Source organism: Cryptomeria japonica, chromosome 3 (assembly GCF_030272615.1).
Source record: "Cryptomeria japonica chromosome 3, Sugi_1.0, whole genome shotgun sequence".
Taxonomy (NCBI): domain Eukaryota; kingdom Viridiplantae; phylum Streptophyta; class Pinopsida; order Cupressales; family Cupressaceae; genus Cryptomeria; species Cryptomeria japonica.
Window position 1 is genome coordinate 706,399,445 of NC_081407.1, and position 20,356 is coordinate 706,419,800.

The 20,356-nt window shown below is 33.6% G+C and overlaps 1 protein-coding gene across 1 annotated transcript in view; it reads right to left on the reverse strand.

Annotated features, from left to right (window-relative positions):
- LOC131066527 (uncharacterized) overlaps positions 1–19,912 on the reverse strand; it is a 64,085-nt gene extending 44,173 nt beyond the window's left edge. The window contains exons 1-3 of the mRNA XM_058001304.2: positions 19,756–19,912; positions 18,936–19,260; positions 17,508–18,852 (exon numbers count right to left, since the gene is read on the reverse strand). Of these exons, the coding sequence (XP_057857287.2) occupies positions 17,508–18,852; positions 18,936–19,108 (1,518 nt within the window). The 5' untranslated portion in view covers positions 19,109–19,260; positions 19,756–19,912. The remainder of the gene's footprint in view (positions 1–17,507; positions 18,853–18,935; positions 19,261–19,755) is intronic.
- Between the last annotated feature and the right edge of the window lie 444 nt (positions 19,913–20,356).

The following is a 20,356-nucleotide window of genomic DNA, read 5'->3' on the forward strand; positions in this document are numbered from 1 at the left end:
TAAGAGATGACTTGTCATTCTAGTGGCCCCACTCGTCATACCCTGTTTCAAAATAGCAATGTCCATTATGTCTTGTGTGTCATGCCTCATTAATGAGAAATATTCCTTTTTGGGCATTCAAACTTTGTCTTCCACACCACTTCTTGTCTTGGGTGCATATGGCATAAGTAGGAGGATTCTCCATGCTCAGACACCAATTCTCCATGGTGGAGGATTTCTTTCATACTTAGTCAAATTTGTTCATTTCTTCTCATCCTAAAGTTACAATGCCTTGGTCAAATTTGTTCATTTCTTCTCATCCTAAAGTTACTTAGTCAAATTTGTTCATTTCTTCTCATTCTAGAGGTGAAGGAGGAATTTACAATGCCTTAGCCAAATTTGATCATTTCCAAGACTTCTTGAATGCTTGGGCACACTTCAAGGATAAAGGCTAATTTTTTCAACACTTAGTGAAATTTCTATCATTCCATGCCTACTTGAAGTTGAGTGCATTCTAGAGATGAGGGATAGATAGACAAATTTGATCATTTCCAAGACTTCTTGAATGCTTGGGCACACTTGAAGGCTAGAGGATAACTTTTTCAACACTTAGTGAAATTTTTATCATTCCTTGCCATCTTGAAGTTGATTGCATTCTAGAGGTGAGGGATGAATTTACAATGCCTTAGCCAAATTTGCTCATTTCCAAGACTTCTTGAATGCTTGGGCGCACTTAAAGACTAAATGAGGATTTTTTCAGCTCTTAGTGAAATTTCTATCATTCCTTGCCATCGTGAAGTTGGACACATTCCAAAGGGATAGGAGGAAATTTACAACACTTAGCCATATTTCATCATTTCCAAGACTTCATGAATGCCTGAGTGCACATTGGGCATAGAGGAGGAATTTTGATTGAAAGGATGAATCCTCTGTGTCTCGTGTTTTGCGCCCAAGGAGACCTTCCTAGTACAATTTGGGGTTATAGGATTTTTTAGTTGACGATGATTCCTCCTTGTCTTGGGATTTGTGCCTAAGGAAAGTTCTTTGATGTGCTTAGGCCTTGAAGGAAGATTTCCAGACAGCCAAAATTTGATCATCTACTTGCTTCATTCATCTTTTCAGATTTGGAACTAGATGCCTTGGTTCTTTCTACAATCAGTGCTCACCTATTGCAATGTATAGAATTTCTAAAAAATAGACTTACTAAAAATAGTAAGTTCTTCCAAACACAAAATTAGGGCCAATAGGCACACAGTGAAACTTACTAAAAATAGACTTACTAATAATAGTATGTTTGTTCAAACTCAAAATCAGGGCAATCGAGGGCACAATGAAACTTATAAAAATAGTAAGTTCATGAAAAACACTCAAATTCACTAGAAGGCCCTTTCAAATATTTTTTTCCTATACTTGCCAAATTTCACTATGCTCAAGATTACTGACTTCCTTTCTAAGTCTGCAAGACAAAAACCCTAAAATAGACAGTGCTCAATTCCAGACTCAACACAAAATCATCAACACTTATTCAGACGATTGGAACTTGAGGAAATTATTGCCATACTACCCAAAAACTCAAACAAAAAACCAAGTGAAGAAAAATGTAGGTGGTTGCCATTTAGAATGGGGTGATGTGTGAATAAGTCACAACATAATTCTTGTGAATTAAATTTCTAGCTGTGTAAATGAATTAGAAATGATGTCTTTATATAGGGTTCTCAAGGTATGTTCACATTTAGGCCAACTTCCAATGGTCATATCAATTTATTGAGATCAAATCACAAATGGTAAGAACTAGCACTCCAACAATTAAAATTTGGGCACCTTTTGGAGGGACTATGGCACCAGGTGCCCTAGCCTGCTAGGACTAGAGTGCTAGGCACCATTGTCTAGCTAGAAAGGGACCAAAGCAAGATGGATGTAAAGTGCACAAGCCTGAGACATTGGATCAAGTCACCTCATGAGCATATGATGACAATTTGGATGTGATAAGACCAAAATAAGCTGAAAATGACCCAAAAGAAAGCACACTAAAGCAAGGGCCCAAAAAGGAGCATGAAATTGTAGCGGGTTACAATTTATGACACTACATTTAACTTTGAAAATAGTATACGACACTAAAGATGAATTCACGGGCTATCAAATTCATAATGAATTAATGAGCCTTGATACAAATAACTTTGTAAATAAATAGGATTTTATCACCAAGGTTAATGATCGAAGAGCACAATGTAAAGAATGTGGAACTACGAAAAAGGAGATTCACTTGGTCTACAATGTTTTCAAAAAAATATGTTAGTTTTTCTTATAACTTTCATAATCAAAAGCTAATTATGGGATCTCTGTATACTAAAATGTTATTTCTAATATGTTAATAAATGACCAATAGAAACTCATGTTTATGGATTTTAAAAAATCATCACAATCTTATACTTTTCTAGTTAGTTAGGTGAAAAAGTTTGAACAATTTGATAAGCAATAGAAGAAATCAAAGAGCAATCCACATACACATCAAGCATAAAGAAAATCCTTTCCAAAAGGGAATTCATCTAAGAAGGAGAAGCCTAATATTACATATTACAAGAACCTTGGATGTGAAGAACATTCTTATTATAAGGAGATTGATGAATTGAAACATCTTATTAAGAGGAATTGCATTGATTTATCTTCCCAAATATCTAAGTAAAATAAATGACATTCTCTTTATGCTTCTATAGGTCTTGGATTAGGGAGATGGCTTTTAGATTCAAGGGCATCTTATCATATGTTTTCTTCATAGTCCATGTTCTCCTCATTCAAATATTGTGCTATGCCACCTATTTTGATGGGAAATCATACATACATGCATGAAATTAAGAAGGGATCTATTAATATTGGGGATGACACTTTCAATTTTATCTCATTTATAAAACAATAATATTTCTATCTATTCAATTATCTATGGTGGAGTAGACAAAATTATGGAATTCACACCTCATTTAGCTATCATTAGAGACTTGGATAATAGAGATATCATAGCTACTATGGTATTTGAGCATGAATCTAGTTTGTAGTCCTTTTGAAACTTTTTCTCTTTGTGGTGCTTTGATCCTTTGGATGATAATTGCATTTCAAGTATGGACCATGATTTTGAGGAGAATTTTTGCTCCCTAAACTTGGGTATTCTCACATGTGACCTAGATCTTTAGCCTTCCATTCCATCTCCTACATCTACTATTGCATTAAATGATTCTTGTGTTGCTACAATCATGGCCACTTGCCATCCAATACAACACGGATGTATGTTATCTCCTAGATGTGGCTACTTAGGATGACTATTTGATAGACATTGCAAGTTTGTTTAGTGAGTCTTATTTCATATTTGGGAGATACCATTGATGATATTGATCTTCTCTTTGAAATCAAGATAATTAATCTTCAATTGTTGTGAGGGAACATACAAACTTGCTTGCTTATTCTCTAGATGACCACTCATCATAGTTTGACATGAGTGTGGATACTTTTGAACAACATTTGCATGAGGAATTTCTCTCTTCAAATGAGACACTTGTCTCTTTCTATATTGTTCTACATGTACCTTTTGACAAGGTTCAAGATCATCATTATCATTCGTGTGGCCTAGAATACTTGATTTGGAAGTGGCAACTTTCAACATCAGCATGGGGATACTTGAGCAATTTTTAGAGACTTCATACATCTTGATATTTCTTCCTACATATTTCTTTGAGGAATGGGAAGTCATCATCCATCTACCCATGGTTTTGTTTCTTCATAGAGGGGAAAACATTGTTTTGTTATCATGGACCATCATCTACATTTTGTTTCAAGCATCTACCATTGGTATTGATTGAACATTGCCTAGTGTCTCCATGAGGGGTCCATGGTGTCTCTGTCATCTCTCTTATAGGGGTGAATTTATCCTCACATCTGATTTTTCTCCTTGTCATTCTTGATTGAGAGTATTTTTGTATCCTTTCTCTCATGTGGAGAGTAGTTTTGATCCACTAGGTTTTCATGTTTTCTTTGTTTGTGAGATATTACATTTGTCCATGGGTATTTGACATGGCCTAGTATTCGAGACCCATCTTTGTATCATTTATATTTTTCATCATTTTCCCTAAGTTGCACTTAAAGGGGATGTTGGAGTGAACATGGTTATTTCCTATTGAGATTCTCCCTTTGTAGTATGAACAAGGTACATTATCTAGCTCGTTCCTTATTAGGACATTTTATCACATGTTAATATCTTAAGTTAGTAAAAAATATTTATAGAAGTCTCTTGTAGACATGTGATCTTATCTCCTAGTTGTTGCTTGACATAGGATTAAGACACTTTTCATCATCCTAATCAATTTTATTTTTCAACCTTGTCTATATAAACAATGTCTCATATGTACATTTTTTTCATTTCATATGCACATCATTGATCATATTGATCTAATTGCATCCATTATCACAAATTTATGCTCTTTCCTTTATCTGTTGTAGAAGGTTATTTTGGTTTTTGTAGGTAATCCTAGAAGCTTGATTCCTTGAGTCACTCTAACACTTAGAGATCATTCCACCAATTGGTTTTAACATAACAAATGAATAGGACCACACAAAGTACATTTTTATTTTTAATGTTACAAATAAGATCACTTTTATGTGTACTTAGCATTTGACTCTCTTAATATTATCTATTTAAAAAAAATAAAATTTAGAGACTAAATTCAAAGTACTATAATTCTTGCTTTATCACATCTTTGAAATTTTTTACTGAAGCCATCTCAAGTTATGCATCAAAATTTAGGTTTGATTCTTCCTAGAAAATATACCACTTTTGACTTTATTTTTGTCTCTAATTTCCATGCACATACCTAGATTTCTTGAATATAGAGTATGGATAAACATTATTGATGCACTCATGATTTTGATTAGTGTAAAACAGGTTTTACAGGGACCCGAAACCCATACAAAAAGAAATAGTCTTTAAAGACAAACCAGAATCAAAGCCATAGCAGGCTGGTAGCAACTAAACAACAGAAAATAGGATCTAAAACCCTAGAGACCAAACAATTTCGTTCAGCATTTGAACAATCTTAATATTTTTCTCAATAAAAGCCCTAATGATACCAGATAACTCCTCCATATTAGTGTCTTTAGCATGCTTACCTTTATCCCTACTTCGGGTGCAAGATGAAGGTACCTAATTAGTCTGGGTCTTGCCTTCCTTGATAAGATCCTTTACCTTGCCTTTTCCACAGATCGACATTGAGACGGATGCATGAGTGGTTGAAGGGGAAACATTAAGAGATTGAACCTTTTCATTTAGGCTTAGAAGGCCCTCCATGCTATTGATCATGGCAGTTCTGCTCACTGCAATGACCACTCTCAGCTTCTCATCAACCCTATCCATAGCCACCTCCGAGTTCATTTTTTTTCTTCATGATCATTATTCATGGCTTTGACTTCTGTAACCAATTTCTAACTTAACTCAAGCATTTTGTTCGTGTTGTCTGAAGAAGGGGAGGAATTATGTCCCGTGGTAAGGTAATTGATCCTTCTTTTCAAACCAGAGATCTTCGCGACCACCCTATTGAAAAAACTAGTTTGGCCCTCCATAGCCACTTTCACCACAACTTATCTAGCCTTAGAATCCACCATAGAGGACCCTGCATCTTTACCCACATGGGCTGCCTTGTCCTACTCGACTGGGATTTCAATATCAAAATATAGATTTTGTTGATCCCCAACAATCCCAATGGTATTTTCAATCTTTATGATCTTGGGAATTTTAATTCCTTGAGGATTCCCTTGTGTGTTGGGGGAGGGGGGGCTCTTAACACTCTAGAGGTAGAGCCCAACTCAAAAAACATTTTATTTCCTTCTGAGGCAGGAGGCCTTGGGGCTTTACCCTTTTAGAAGAGCCCAGGCTGTAAGAATCAGGAACAAACTCATCTGAGGGGGCATAGTTAGAATAATCCTTATTCGACACATCCCTTTCAGGGACAAAACCCTTACCCTTAGAAGAAGATTTCTTTTTACAGGTTCCAAGGTAGAAGGCATCTTCATCAGATGTTTTAGACTTCAATGACTCATCTGTGTAGTGTCAATGAACATTTTGGGCATAGCAAATATTTTTCTTTCTAGAGCCCAAGGGATGGAGCTCAATCTCAAGGGATTTGACATGTTCGACAATCAAAAGAATCAAACCCTGGTGGAGAATAGGGGATCTCTGATTCTTGAGGTGGGCATTAACACAATTACATAAAATGAAATCGAAATGCATTTGTCATGCCTAAAACGGTTGATAATAGTGAAGTGATAGGTAAAAATACTTTTGTAGTGACCATCCAAAGTAATGTACCTTATAATAACTTCAGCCACATCTGCCCACAAGGATTTCAGGTCCTCACGATTATAGACACCATCAATCGTGCAACAGACTTTTGCTTTCTCATTCTTATAGAAGATGTCAAGGGCTTCCTTTGAAGCTTTCCTGTCTCTATAAAATTTCCTTCATTCCATAAGAATCCTTGTAAGCTCAACAATGAGGTTATCATCCACCACAAATTCACCCTCAAACATCCAAAGGGTGTCATTATTCCAGCATTTGATGAAGAGCCAAGTAGCCCTAGGGTTGTGGCCATGGATTTTCTCAATGTAGGGCATAATTTCATCCCCAGACACTTCATCCCAAACCTTTGCCTTGTTCCTCCATGTTTCATATGATCTGGGCTCCAATCTATTTCTATCACCACCCATTATGGACCTATGATTTTTGTTTGAAACCTCCCAATTGCAAGCCACTTGACCCCAGGAAACAACATAGAAGAACCACAATTCTAGACTTGTCTAAAGAACAAACCCCACCTTTTCTAAGAATATAGTGAAAAATACATCCTAGATCAATTCTCCACATAAATGAAAAGCGCATCAAAATAATCCAAACGACATGCCCCATATCAACACGGTATATAATTATCATAGATGAGATTTTTAATATCCTCAGGGATGAAATCCTTGGGTCTGAGCCACCATTTAATATTATGAATCTTAACTCCAATATTGGCCAGGTCATTGATCACTTTGTTTCCTTCTCGAAACACATGGGTGATATTGATGTAATCATGTTTAATCCTGACCATGCTATCTATAGAGTGAAAACTATTTGCTAAAGGATTGGGGTCCTTTGGCACCTTTTCTAGATAGAGATATTAAATTTTCATTTGTTCAAAGTATTTTTACATTTCTTCTAATTTTAATTCTTAATAGTTGTCACTTAGATGGAATTTCTTACACTTCCCTTTTCTTAATTTTTTATATTTTTGAAGATACTTTTCAAGAAAGTTATAGTTAGCATTTATTTCAAATGTTTGACAAATGCTAATCATTGCATATATTTTTCATTTTATTTTTTTTCAATTGACCTCTCATTATAAGGAGAGGTAAAAATAATCATATATATCTATCTCCTTTATGTTTTCAAAATGTATCATCAAAATTAATTAAGATGCACAAGTTAGGAGAGAATGGAATGTAGTTAAAATTGCATAGCCATTCCATTTTCCTTTATTTCCTTGGACCCACTATATTAGAGAGAATAGTTCATACAACAAAAAATTCTTTAGCATACTAATATATTCTTGTATGGAATTTGGCCCATGACCTTATCCCATCTTGATTCCATCATCACTCATCCTAAGATCTAGTTATGATCCTTTTATCTTTGTTTCATCACACTATATTAGATCAATGAGTGTGAAATGACCCAAGATACATTTTTGCCTATTGATATGAACCTCAAACATTTAAAATTCAAAGTTCAAATTTAAAATTTGATTGATTTGTTCACTATCCATTATGAGTTGACTTGCTACACATTACTGTGGAAATTTAGTGTATGTTATTGTATTTAGGGATATTCACCATTATTTTTGAAGTCATTCAAGAATAATTAGAGTATTATTGTGGAGAATTCACAATACATCTATAGAAATATATTAGAGAATGTATGATCTTATTAATCTCTACATACTTTAATCTTAACTTTAATCATTTTTACAAAATTATTGCATCAATCTACCTAGGGCATTGACCCAATGATAATAAATCCTTTCCTAATAGGTTCCTAAATGACATCTATAGACATCATGTCACTTTAGCATATGTATTATGGGGCAATTTATGTTTGCAACATTTTTCAATTCACATCTCATTCACGATCCTTGATCTAGGTTCAATTCCATGATCTATAATAGCTTTGTAGGCACATGGATCTATTATACAAACATAGATTTGAATGAGGCTAAAGAACTATCCTTTTACAAATTTATTGAGACAAGGCCCTATTTTAAACACATTGGCAAATAAATTCCTACCATCTTGAACATATATTCCTCCATCCTTAATGCATCTAAATATCACATTTAGTTTACAAAAATTCCATATATTTAATTGAGAATTTTTTTTTCTAATCCTAGCTATAAAATCCTAGGGTTTTATTATTATCTGATTATGTGCCAATCTTACAATAAATACTTACTATAATATATTACATTAATTTAGAATACAAACATGCTAGTAGAATTTACATTAACACAAATACAAACATGGTAGTAGAATTTACATTAACGCAAATTTACATTTGCATGTAATAGTGAAATATTTATGTAGTTAGTTAAGATGAATTGTGAGTAGATAAAATTTGTTAATAGTGATTGGATGAAAATAAAACTATGAACACAAGTCAATAGAAACGGGATTTGATGGAACATTTGCTAGAAAGGACTAGTAAATAAATAAATACGTAAAAGTATTTGGTTGTCTAAATTTGAGGATGAGTATAACATTTTGGATATTTCAATAATTGTAGACACTTGATTTCATATAGTAACATTGTTTTCAAACGTTTAATAAGTTTCTTTTAATAATATATTTTAAAACTTCGAAGACTATTAAATAAAATCAAAATCAATTGTAATTTAAGCTTTATTCTATTGGTAAAGTTATTTGGACCTAAAATGTCTACAAAGAATCCTATCTCTTTTCTTTTTTTACAAAAGCCCACCCATAACAAATCCTCTTTTATATTTCATAAACAAATAAATATTATTCTATAAAAAACTAATTGTAAGTTGTATAGCTCAGACCTATAATTACTATAATTCTACTTGTCAAAATTGACCATAAACCTAGTAGTAAGATATCATAAGAATTATCTTTTAAATAATTAAATAATATTTGTTTAATGTGACCATTAGATTAAGCATCCTTTTGCCCACCAGCCACCAGCCATCAGTTATTTAAGTTATAAAAAATGATATGAGGAGGTATTATTGATTTTAAACTGAAAAGCAATCCATTAATTCTAATTTAAACTTTTTTTTGGTTAAATTTAAATTTAATAACCCTAGTGACTATTATAATAGAGTAATTATTCCTCTATACCAGTATATTCTCTCGTCCTTAAGCATTGCCAATATTTCAACTCCTATGACCATAGTAACAATAATATTTTTGTTGGCATCCTCGTTTCCATCACCATAACGAGGCAATGAAATTCATGTAAGATTTTTGGTTGATGATTGTTGCATCTCGTACACTCTCACAAATTGACATATTCAATTCGCATTGTTGTAAGGTTTTAGTCTTTTGTACATATGTCGTCATGCAGAAACTTTGATGGCTTACCGTATACATGCATTCAAGCATAAGAGAGGCTTATTATCATCGCCACGAAACTAATATTATGTTCTTAATAAACCTGGTTCCGTAAAACGTTTGGAAGATGAATAGATCATTAGCCAGAATCCATCTTTTCTAAGTAACTTTATGTATATAAACCAAAATAGAATCGGTCGTTCCTCTTAAGATATCTTGGCATCTTTTCTAAGTAACTTTATGTATATAATCCAAAATAGAATCGGTCGTTCCTCTTAAGATATCTTGGCATCACTCCTTTCCTCCTGCGGACCACGAATATGACAGTAATGGGTCGATAACGACGTTAAACGTTTAACTATGTAAGCGCTGGTAAACTGGAAAATCGGAGTTTCAGTACAGTTATTCTGCATCAACTTAATTTGATCCCCGGCGCTATTTTCTGTATAATCATAATCTACCGAGTAAACACCGGCATCGCTGTAACAAACACGTCGACAGAAGAAAAAGCAGAATATCGTATTTAATGATATTTGGAAAAGTAAGACGTTGATGTGCTGTTCCGCACGCAATCCTGCCGATGCCCGATTTACTATTTGCGCACTATAGCCAGTCGGCTGGCCCACACGAAAGCAATGGAGCTTCCTTACACGCAAACATTACGCAATCATTAATTCGATGCTAAAATCTATTCGTAACTGTTATTTTATTTATTCTAACTAATGATGTTTCTGTGCGATCGTTTGTGTTTGACAGACACAGACGCAGAAGATTGTGGACCGGGCATCGGGTAAACTTTAGTGGAATAAAGATAATAAAAGGGATTTGTTGCCACCTGCGACAAAATCATACCGCTGGCAAGACGTCGACAGATGGACCAGCTTTAGGAGTCCGTATTTAATATTTATACTACATCTCCTGTAACCGAGATATTTTTTGGAAACAGTGGTAGTCTCTGGTATATTTTAGTCTACGCTACCCAGCTTTATAGGGGAGGTTGTACTTATCACTTGGCAAGATATTAAACGTCATGTCAAACCTACTTTGCATTGTTTGTTTTATTTCCTGTACATGAACTACTATACCTTTTTAGATATCTGAAAAAAATCTCTGACTGTTCTTGAAGTTCGAAAAACATCAGAATTACAATTGCGGGCAATGTTGACTAAATTTTGAAGCAATTGAAAATAGATTATTATTACCAAAGTTAGTCATGTTTTCGACCTCAACAGAACACAATACAAACCTCACTCAAGACTAAAGTAATAGGTTTAAAGGCAAACGGGTAAAGGCGGAAAATAAATGCCTTTAATAGCGAAAGTGGAAACCTGTATCGATCTTGATAAAGGCCAGGCCTGGTTAAGCGTCGCAATATTACGTTTATTGAAGTTCTTTTAATAATTTAACAACGAAAATTTGATGCAACTATCTCACGTTTTCATGACTATCTTATCTTATAACTATTTTATTACCTTATTCACTGAGAACAACTTTTAAGGTAACAAAAAAAGTTTTTAATGGACCAGCTTTGAAACGTTACAAGTTATGTTTCCTGTATTGCTTATCTGATATAATTAAGTTATGTAGCTTTTAAACAAATTTGTCAACCAACTTTTGAGGAACAAAGTATTAAAAATAAAATTCTCATATTATTTAATATTAGTGCTGACTTGAAACGTGTGCTATCAGAGAAGAGTTCTTCGATTTTTTTAAAATATTGTTCTGTAAAATTTAAAACTGAATTTTATTCATTGGATTTTAGTGGCATTTATTGTTGTTTGATTATCTTTATTTAAATTTCTAAGCTTTCTTAATTAATGTATTTATCATTTTGTAAAAAATAATTAAATAATTAAAAATTTATTGATTGGTTAGAACCTACATTAGAAAAGATGAGCAATAAGAAGATTCATTGTAATGTCTATACAATGAGGATATATCTAGGAAATGAATAATATCATGTATATTTGATATATCAAAATTTCAGTTTGTGTGGGATAATTTAAAAAAAATAAAATTAGAACAGCAATTAGAAAAACAAAAAACACACACAAGAAGTGCATACCAGTAAATAGAATTGTGTGGTTCATCAATGTATGACTACATCGAAAAAACTTTAATTACTTCCAACATCAAAGATACAAAGTTTCATCATCCTATACAAGTGATTGAGAACCAAATGTCCTTTAATTTGTTAGTTTTCTTGAAAAAAGTAGTTTAGATATAATATAGACCTTAATTTTTATTTTTCAAAATAGTGTTGTAATTTAGTTTCTTAATTCATGTCCATATTTAATATAAACAATAATAACATAAAAGTGAAAAAGAAATATAAATAGTAAATTATTAATCATTGAAGATCTTGGATATGGTTTAAATAAAAGAATAATTGGGTGGATTACAATATTTTGAGTATCTTGTGAGTTGAAAAAAAAGGCCTAATTTGATGATAATATCAATTATATTGTGAAATCTTTTTTACATGAATGAGCATTCCACTATAGTCATAATGTTGTTGAATTGTACTTCATATGATAATCTTCTTCATTCTTATCTAATTGGTGATATTGTCTTGTTTCTCTACTTTTCTATTTAATTATGTATGATATGTTAATGTAGAATTTTTAAAAAAAAAGTTGATTAATTTTCTTATGATAATTATCAACTAAATGTTGTCTTCAAAATGCTAATATACTTTTAGAAAGGTGAAAAATATAGAATGGTTAACTATATTTTATAATTAAAGTTAATGATTGACCACAAATGAGACTTAATTAATAATTTTTCTAATTAAATCGGATAAACAATTCAATATATTTTCAAATTTTGAATATATTTAAAAAGAGAGTTTTATATTGATAAGATTAGCTTTTAAATTACTAAGACATATTTAAGTTGATAACCTTCTGTATACTTTAAATATATATTCTAGTACATTCCTCGTATTTGAAAAACTATTTCTTAAAAATCTAGAAAGCAATAAGGACTACTACTACTCATAAATTGATCAACACAAAATTTGCAAATGATTCTGGGAAAGAAAGGTCAACCAACCCTTGAAACTAAAGATATTCCAAAAAAAAAAGAAAAAAAAAGTCCCCATCTACCAATGCGCCAATCAATAGGGAAAGAGAAATTGAAGATTGCTTCCTTGTCAAATTCCTAAGTTGAGAAACATTGACATAAAGTATTGCCTCCTTCTAGTTCTTAGAGCATATAACTCTTTCAATTAGCATTAGAAGAGTACTATAGCCCATTCCTTCTAACATCTTACTATATTTCATAACAATAAGATTTTTTACCTCTTCTTGTAGGTTGAAACAAACTATGAAGGCCATAGGTCAGAGTACTGAACATCCAAAAACCTCATTATTTAACACACAAAAGTCACCATACTACGTGTGACAAATCTAAAATAAATGAGTCAAAGATGAACTTCATATCTAGGAAAACAAGGCACTCCTTCTAAAGAGAGAAATTCATCATCCAACATTGCATACACACATCCAAAATGTTAGAATCTAGCTCTTGCAAGAAGTCTTGGCTAATAGAGAACTTACTGTTCAACTGACCCAACACAACAATTTCTCCTAACAATCAAACTTCACTAGATAGAGGGCTAAGATCAAGAAAAAGAAAATTGCTTTAATAAGATGTCTATCTAGCATGGCCTCTCAAGTGACTTTGGCTTAGGATTTGTAACTTTCGTTTCCTGATGGCATTGCGAGTGGGGCCTATAGGTAGGACAAGGAGCCATGAGGGTGAAAAAACCATAGCTGATGTACCAAAGAATTAACAAAATCATTTTAAAAACATGGCATAAAGTAAGTCCACAAAAATACTCAATAGGCAAGTTGTTTAAAAAGTGACATGTGTCAACATGCCTCTATACTCTCATCGCCAACTCCTAAATCAATCAAATACTTCCATCATTGAGGATGACCCCACACTGTAGCGGTTAGCTGCAAGCCTCCTACATAGAAGGTCTTAAGTTCAAATCTCAAAAACATTGTTCAATTAAAAAAAAACCAAAAAAAAAAACAAAACAAAAACAAACACTTCCATCATTCACTATGCTTAGGAAAAAAATAGAACGATCATGAGAGGCAAATGATCATTTAGAATGGGGAACTAAAATTGAGAAACATTATACTAATGTGACCAACTATGCACACCCTCATACCTAACACTTTGACATTTCCATTTCTAAACTAGCACCATGGCCATTATATTCATATGCATGGATGACCATAAGATAGACTAGAGGGTTTAAGAGTTAAAGTCTACACCAGCGTTAGCAAGCAAATTAGTTACCTTATTACATTTCTAAACACAATGATTCCAGAGGATATTATCAAGACTATTGCAAATAACAAGTGCGTCACCTAGGATGTATTTTAGCTTCCAATTAAGCCAACCCATTTTGGTTAACCCCTTATATGACATTTAAAGAATTGTATTCCACATTCCTCAATTAACACCCTTGCTAAAAATAGGAATGGAGAGTGCTCACGTAGGAAGGGAGGATGGTCGATGATCAATTTTCAAATCTTCTAAAATCTTTTTCATTAAAAACTAGTTCTACGATTCCCTGACTATAATATCTCACTTTAAAAATAGATGCATGTCTTCAAAATTCAACTATCTAATTGCGAAAGCCCCTAAATAGATTTGAGAATTTAAAGTTTGATAAATCCTCTAAGGAAAAGCTTAGCATTGGAGTTGTTGATAAAAAATTTTAAGGAGCAATAACATTTTTTTGGGAAAGAAAAATGTCCTTTCCTAGGACCTCACATCAAGAATGAAATCGAATGGAGGGTGCTAAGTGAGGAATTCATCTTTATCATCTATTCCAAGCCTTAAAATATGTTTTTCATATTTTTTTCGAGCTAACAACATATTATACTATTCTAGAATAATTTATTCACAGTTTGGCTTGTAAGTAGCAAGTTTGATTGAATATTTTCACATGTGATTATTTCAACTTTATATAAGACTCGCATTCTTTCAAAGCGCGTGGTAGCAAATTATATTTGCCACTAATATATGTTGTTTTACATAGCTTTTTCCAAATTTCTATCTTGCATATATAATTAAAAAATTAAATGTATTGCATTTTATAGTTAAAGGTTTAGTATGAACGTAATTTCATAAAATTAAATCTTTGTGTATAATAATACGTTTTCAATTTAGAGTTGGGACCTCTTCCAATTTTATCTAATGAGAATGTTTCCATCTTAAGACCTAATTATTCTGTGATTCGAAAGAAGACTATATAACATAACTAATAATAGATAAACATATTCAATAGCTTTTTCCTATCGTACATAGGCTAAAAGACTACATAATATACAAGAGACATTTATTGTATCGTACATAGGCTAAAAGACTACATAATATACAAGAGACATTTATTGATGCATAGCCCATCAATATAAGAATTTTTATTTTATTGCTAGGAATTTTTATTTACTAATAGGGATGCTTTTAACTTGGTTTTAACTTTCTTTATTAGGAGCCCAATTTATTTTATAAGAATTATATTGCAGAAACGAAAATGCATTAAGTAATGGAGAAAATGGCTGTAATCTATTCATTAGTTTAAATAATTTATTTGTTCTAAGAAATTGGTAGGGCGAATGTCTTTGTTCCTCTTAGAATTAATAGTTGGACTCCATAAGCTTTGGCTCCTTATTGATGATGTATATAATTGTTCTCATCTAAGCCACACATTCGACAACATCCTTAACTTTCATAGCACATGTTGTATCGTTTGCATCAATTTTACTATTTTATCAACCACACTGAATGCTAGGAAGAATATTCAGCTTTTCTATAATAGTGAATCATTAATAGAATAATTAATATATATGATTTTTACTAGTGAATCATCAATCTCAAAAATAAAAAATGATGCTTTTTCTATTCAAAATTTTAAAATAGTTTAAATTATTATTATTTATTGTAAATTCTACATTTTCAAATATATGTTGAATGTGATTTTTTCTTCTCTAATTTAATCAATCAAGCTCCATCACTTATGTTGTCATTAATATACTTGATTTATTTTCTTTCCTTCGACACTGAGGTAATTGATAAAAGGTAACTAATTAGCTGGGCTCCCATGTAATTTTATGATGGCACCTAGACTTACGTTAAAGATAAAAATATGCTCCTAATATTCAAAACATTTATCACTAAGTGTGAATAATTTTTAAACTAATTTTAATTTTAGTTATTATTATTTATTGTAAATTCTATATTTTCAAACATATGTTGAATGTGATTTTCTCCTCTAAATTAATCAACCAAATCGTATCACATGTGCCACCGCTAATATACTTTGTTTTCTTTCTTTCTTCTGCATTGAGGTAAACATTCAATGTTCCTCAAGTGATGAAAGGTAACTGGCTAGCTATGCCTCCATGATATTTTACGACAGCACACTGGCTAGCTATGCCTCCATGATATTTTATGACAGCACATAAAATGCATTGGAGGAAAAAAAAAAAAATATGCTCTTAAAATTTAAAAAAAATTATTTTATTTATTCTAAATTCCACGTATTCACGCGATTTTTTCCTTCTAAATTAATCAACCAAGTCCCATGACATGTGCAGCCATTAATATACTTGGTTTTCTTTCTTTCCTTCTATATTGAGGTAAACATTCAATGTTTCTCAAAATAATGATGAATGGTAACCGGCTAGCAATCCCATGCAATTTTATGTTGGCATGTAAAATTGCATTGCAGGTGAAAAATATAGTCCTAAAATTTAAAACTTTTCCAGCTCTAATGTGAATAAATTCTACTGGGTTTAACTTAAATTACTTTAGCCAGCATATGGGAACCTTTCATTTGAATGATCGAAACAAGCTTATAGGGAACATGATGAAAACCCTTCTCTCAAAATTTGTTATTTTAAATTTTCCTTACCTAATTTTCCATTGCTGTAACACATCTAAAATATTAAAATTCTATCCTTTCAATATGGCTGAAAATATCTTCCCCCTAAAAGCAAACTAAACAGATAATTAAAAGACAATTAATTTAAATCTCTGTAAAACTTGGGTGTAAGATGGACCAGCTCCTCGCATCAGAAAAGTGAACGAAAATAGGGGATCTTGTAAACGCTAGTTTTCAGGTATTTTTCAATGGAGCTCAACCGTGACTTGACTGGTGAAACAATGCGCAGTTAAGTCATTTAATGACTAATAGCATTGACCTAAACTAAAACTCCAAACTTAGAATGCTTTAAAAATGTTTGCTCGCATTGCAGACGAATGCTTCCACCCTTTATCTGTACGTAGTAAATTTGAGCTTAATGGAATATTATAGCTGAGAGAGAAAGGTTCTTCATTGGATAAGTTTCAGCACTCTTAAAATTGAATGGCCTTTGGCTGCAATTAGCGTTTACAATTGAAGACTTATAACGGAGGTTTTTGGTCCATTTTCTGAAACTCTTTGTAGATGTAACAAATAAATTTTTATTCGGTTGCTTGGTACTGGTCACACGCCAGATTTAGAACGTTATAGATGGTAATAGCGTATCCTACGCTATATTCGTCAGATATCTAATACTTGCCCTCAAAATTACGACCTAAATTCAAGTACTTTGTTTATCAGTTTATGTAGCTGATGTTTAACTATGTAGTAGCCTATTTGGCAAGACTTTAATGTTAACTTCAAACAATTATCCGCCTATTAGTTTCTAGAATTACTAAATTTTGAAATTAATATTGAGAAGCAGAAAACCAGTGTTCATTTGAAGTTTTGTCCTCTAAATGATCATTTCATAATCAAGATTTGACAGTAAAACTCGGAAAATATTAACCAGCATTGATATCACAAATACAATTAACAGTGAAAAGGATTAACAGCATACCTTAACTCCGTCCAAAATACTGGATAATGTTCCAACATGCTGGCGTTTTCTTTTTATCTTCAATGACTCAGCTTTTCCATTTCCAGATTTCCCATGTTTAATTGGTGAATTTCCTTGATTTGCCCTCTTGCGCTTGCAATTGAAAGTTGGCAAGTCATCACGAACTGCATTTTCTAAACTTGTCTGTCTCAGTGGAATAGTTTCGTTGAGCTTACAACTAGGAGCTGCTGAACCTTCTGATTCATTCATCCCCAACTTTTCTGGGTGATCCAAATGGCTGTCAGCTGGTGGAGCAACAGCACAAATATCAACAATTGATCTCTTCTTTTGTCTTCTTGATTTATGTTTCTGCATTTTACCTTGTTTCTTCTCTGCTTTAGATGCCTGGTCAAGGCAATCATCAATGTGGGCATTCACAGCTGTTATGGTTGTTGAGGTAAATACTTTGCAAACCGGGCAAACTTTGACTGCAGAAACTTCATCATTTGCAATATTACAAATGTCATTTCTAACCAGCTCAGATTTACCCGATTGGGAATTCAGATTTTCAATATTGCTTCTCTCCATTTGTTGGTCTGGAACGCGACCCGCTGGTACCTGCTCATGTGCTATTTCTGTAGCCTTTTCTGTTTCCGCACGGACACCTACATCCTTATATGTCCGGTATTCCCTTTCGTTCAAATCAAAAGTAGTACTCCGTCCCGGGCTTTGGCTGACGGAATCTTTACGAAAAACAATACCCGGTTTTCCGTTCTGGTTTTGAATTGCCGGAACATTATCAGGTTGCTCAATTTTGTGCGCTTGGGCAAGCTTCCCCTTGCCAGCGCGGTGGGAAATGCGATCGAGGGTTCCAATCTTCGAGGAAGCGGTTTTGAAAACTGGCGGTCCTAATGAACTCTGCCGACAACAGTACACATTACTTTTCCCACCTTTAGTTTGCGTTCTCCTTATACACCCTTTCTCTTCAGCAGTATTGTCGTCCCGTCCGGAAATCTGAACAGAGCTCAATTTTAAGATTTGTTCTTCCAGATCCTCAGAATTGTTGAAATCCCCATCTGAAATTGGACCTAAAGAAATGTTTATTTTCCGGTTTCCAAATCGGTCGATCTTTCTGATATAACTTTCCGGCTGACCAAGATGATCCTCCATTCTGTGAGAAGAGTTCCCAAAGGGCTTGTGTTCCACCTCCCAACCACAATGTTCGCATGCCCACCATCTGTGATGAGGGCTCTTTAGAGGTGGAAGCACGCAGTCTCCACCTTCCCTTAAACATCTTTCCAGCAAACTCTCAGAGAAAGGCCAACATTTCCTGATGTTTAAACTCCTGACTTTCCCCACATAATCACTGCAAAAAATTGGACCCTAAATGCTCACATTCATATTGACCAAAACTCAATTACAGATTTAAAATTAGCATGGTAATCTTACCGAATTGAGAAACCTTGGCATAAGACGCCTTTAGCATTAACAAAGCAGGCCCCGTCGTTGAGAAAATTACTGGGATTTTCGAATGCCTGTAAAGACCGATCTGTTTTCAGCCCGAGAACGGAAACTTCTGAAGCGTTTTCACAATCACTCATTGAATTGGGTAAAGTTTCCATCTCCACACCTGCCAGGACCAATTCTTCCTTCAACAATCACACAGGTCCTCTAATTTGTCCAAACAATTTTCTGCTGGAAGCCGATACACCAGTTTGAGGGTTACAAACTTTTTTATAAAAGAACACAGCAGTATTGTCAAGCACCTGTCCAACTGTCAAAGCAATCAAAATTTTAAAAGAAAAATATACCACAAATCCAACCTACAATTTTCCATATTTTTACGAAAAATGGAACAGAAGAGGTATTCAGCTAATCCATCACAAGCTTTGAACAATTAAAAAACCCTAAACAATGTGTCCCCAAAAGAGGCTGAACAAAATGCGTGGTCTGCCAAAAAAAAATCGGATCACACAGCCTTCTGTAATCGATCAGAACTACTAAATAACGCAAATAATTTACGCCTTTTAGGTCAGACCTTCACAGATTTCTTTAACTCAAATCTTCCAATACAACAAAATAACGCCGCCACAGAAAACAATAATAATAATAGTAATGGTTTTTGGGGTATGGGCAAAGGCTGCTCAGAATAAACAGCTTTCTGGGAACGAGAAGAATGAAAGCACTCAGGAAGAAGCAAACTCTGATAAATAATGAACAGTCACTGGAATGAAATAAAAAATGTAAAAAATTTCTGAAACAGACTCACCTGAATTCGAACCTAATCCTCCGGCAAAGCAAAAGGGATCAAAATCTGATGAAACGAACAACAGAGAAGGATAAAGAGGGGCTCTTGTTCATATGCATCGCCATTTTCATGGGTGGATGGGAAGGCAAAGGCAGATAATGAAGGGAAGGGAGCAGATTAGGGATGTAACAGCAACCCCATGATGCACATGTGCATCATAGCCATATAACATGCATAGAATGATTATGATATGCGAGGTTGGATGTATCGTGTGGGGCTCTTGTTTAAAAGCGGTGCAAACCAGCATATGTCCGACCGCCTGAATCTGCGTTTTACTGAAAAACTGGAGAACATGCAATTGTTAGGGCGGCGGGCCCACCCACAGTGCCTTTCAACATCCATATCGTAACTAGAGTAAAATCGAAGCAAGAGCCCTGGCTATTTTATTAAATATACATCAAACCTTTTTGCACACGGTTTGAAACGATGCCAAAACAAAAAAAAATTAGACGAGAAAAACCAGATAAAAATGAAAGCACTCGGTCAAAATTGTTATCATTAACCGGTCCAAGATTTTACACAGAAATGTGAGACTATGGCATCAAATTTGACGGCCAGTCCC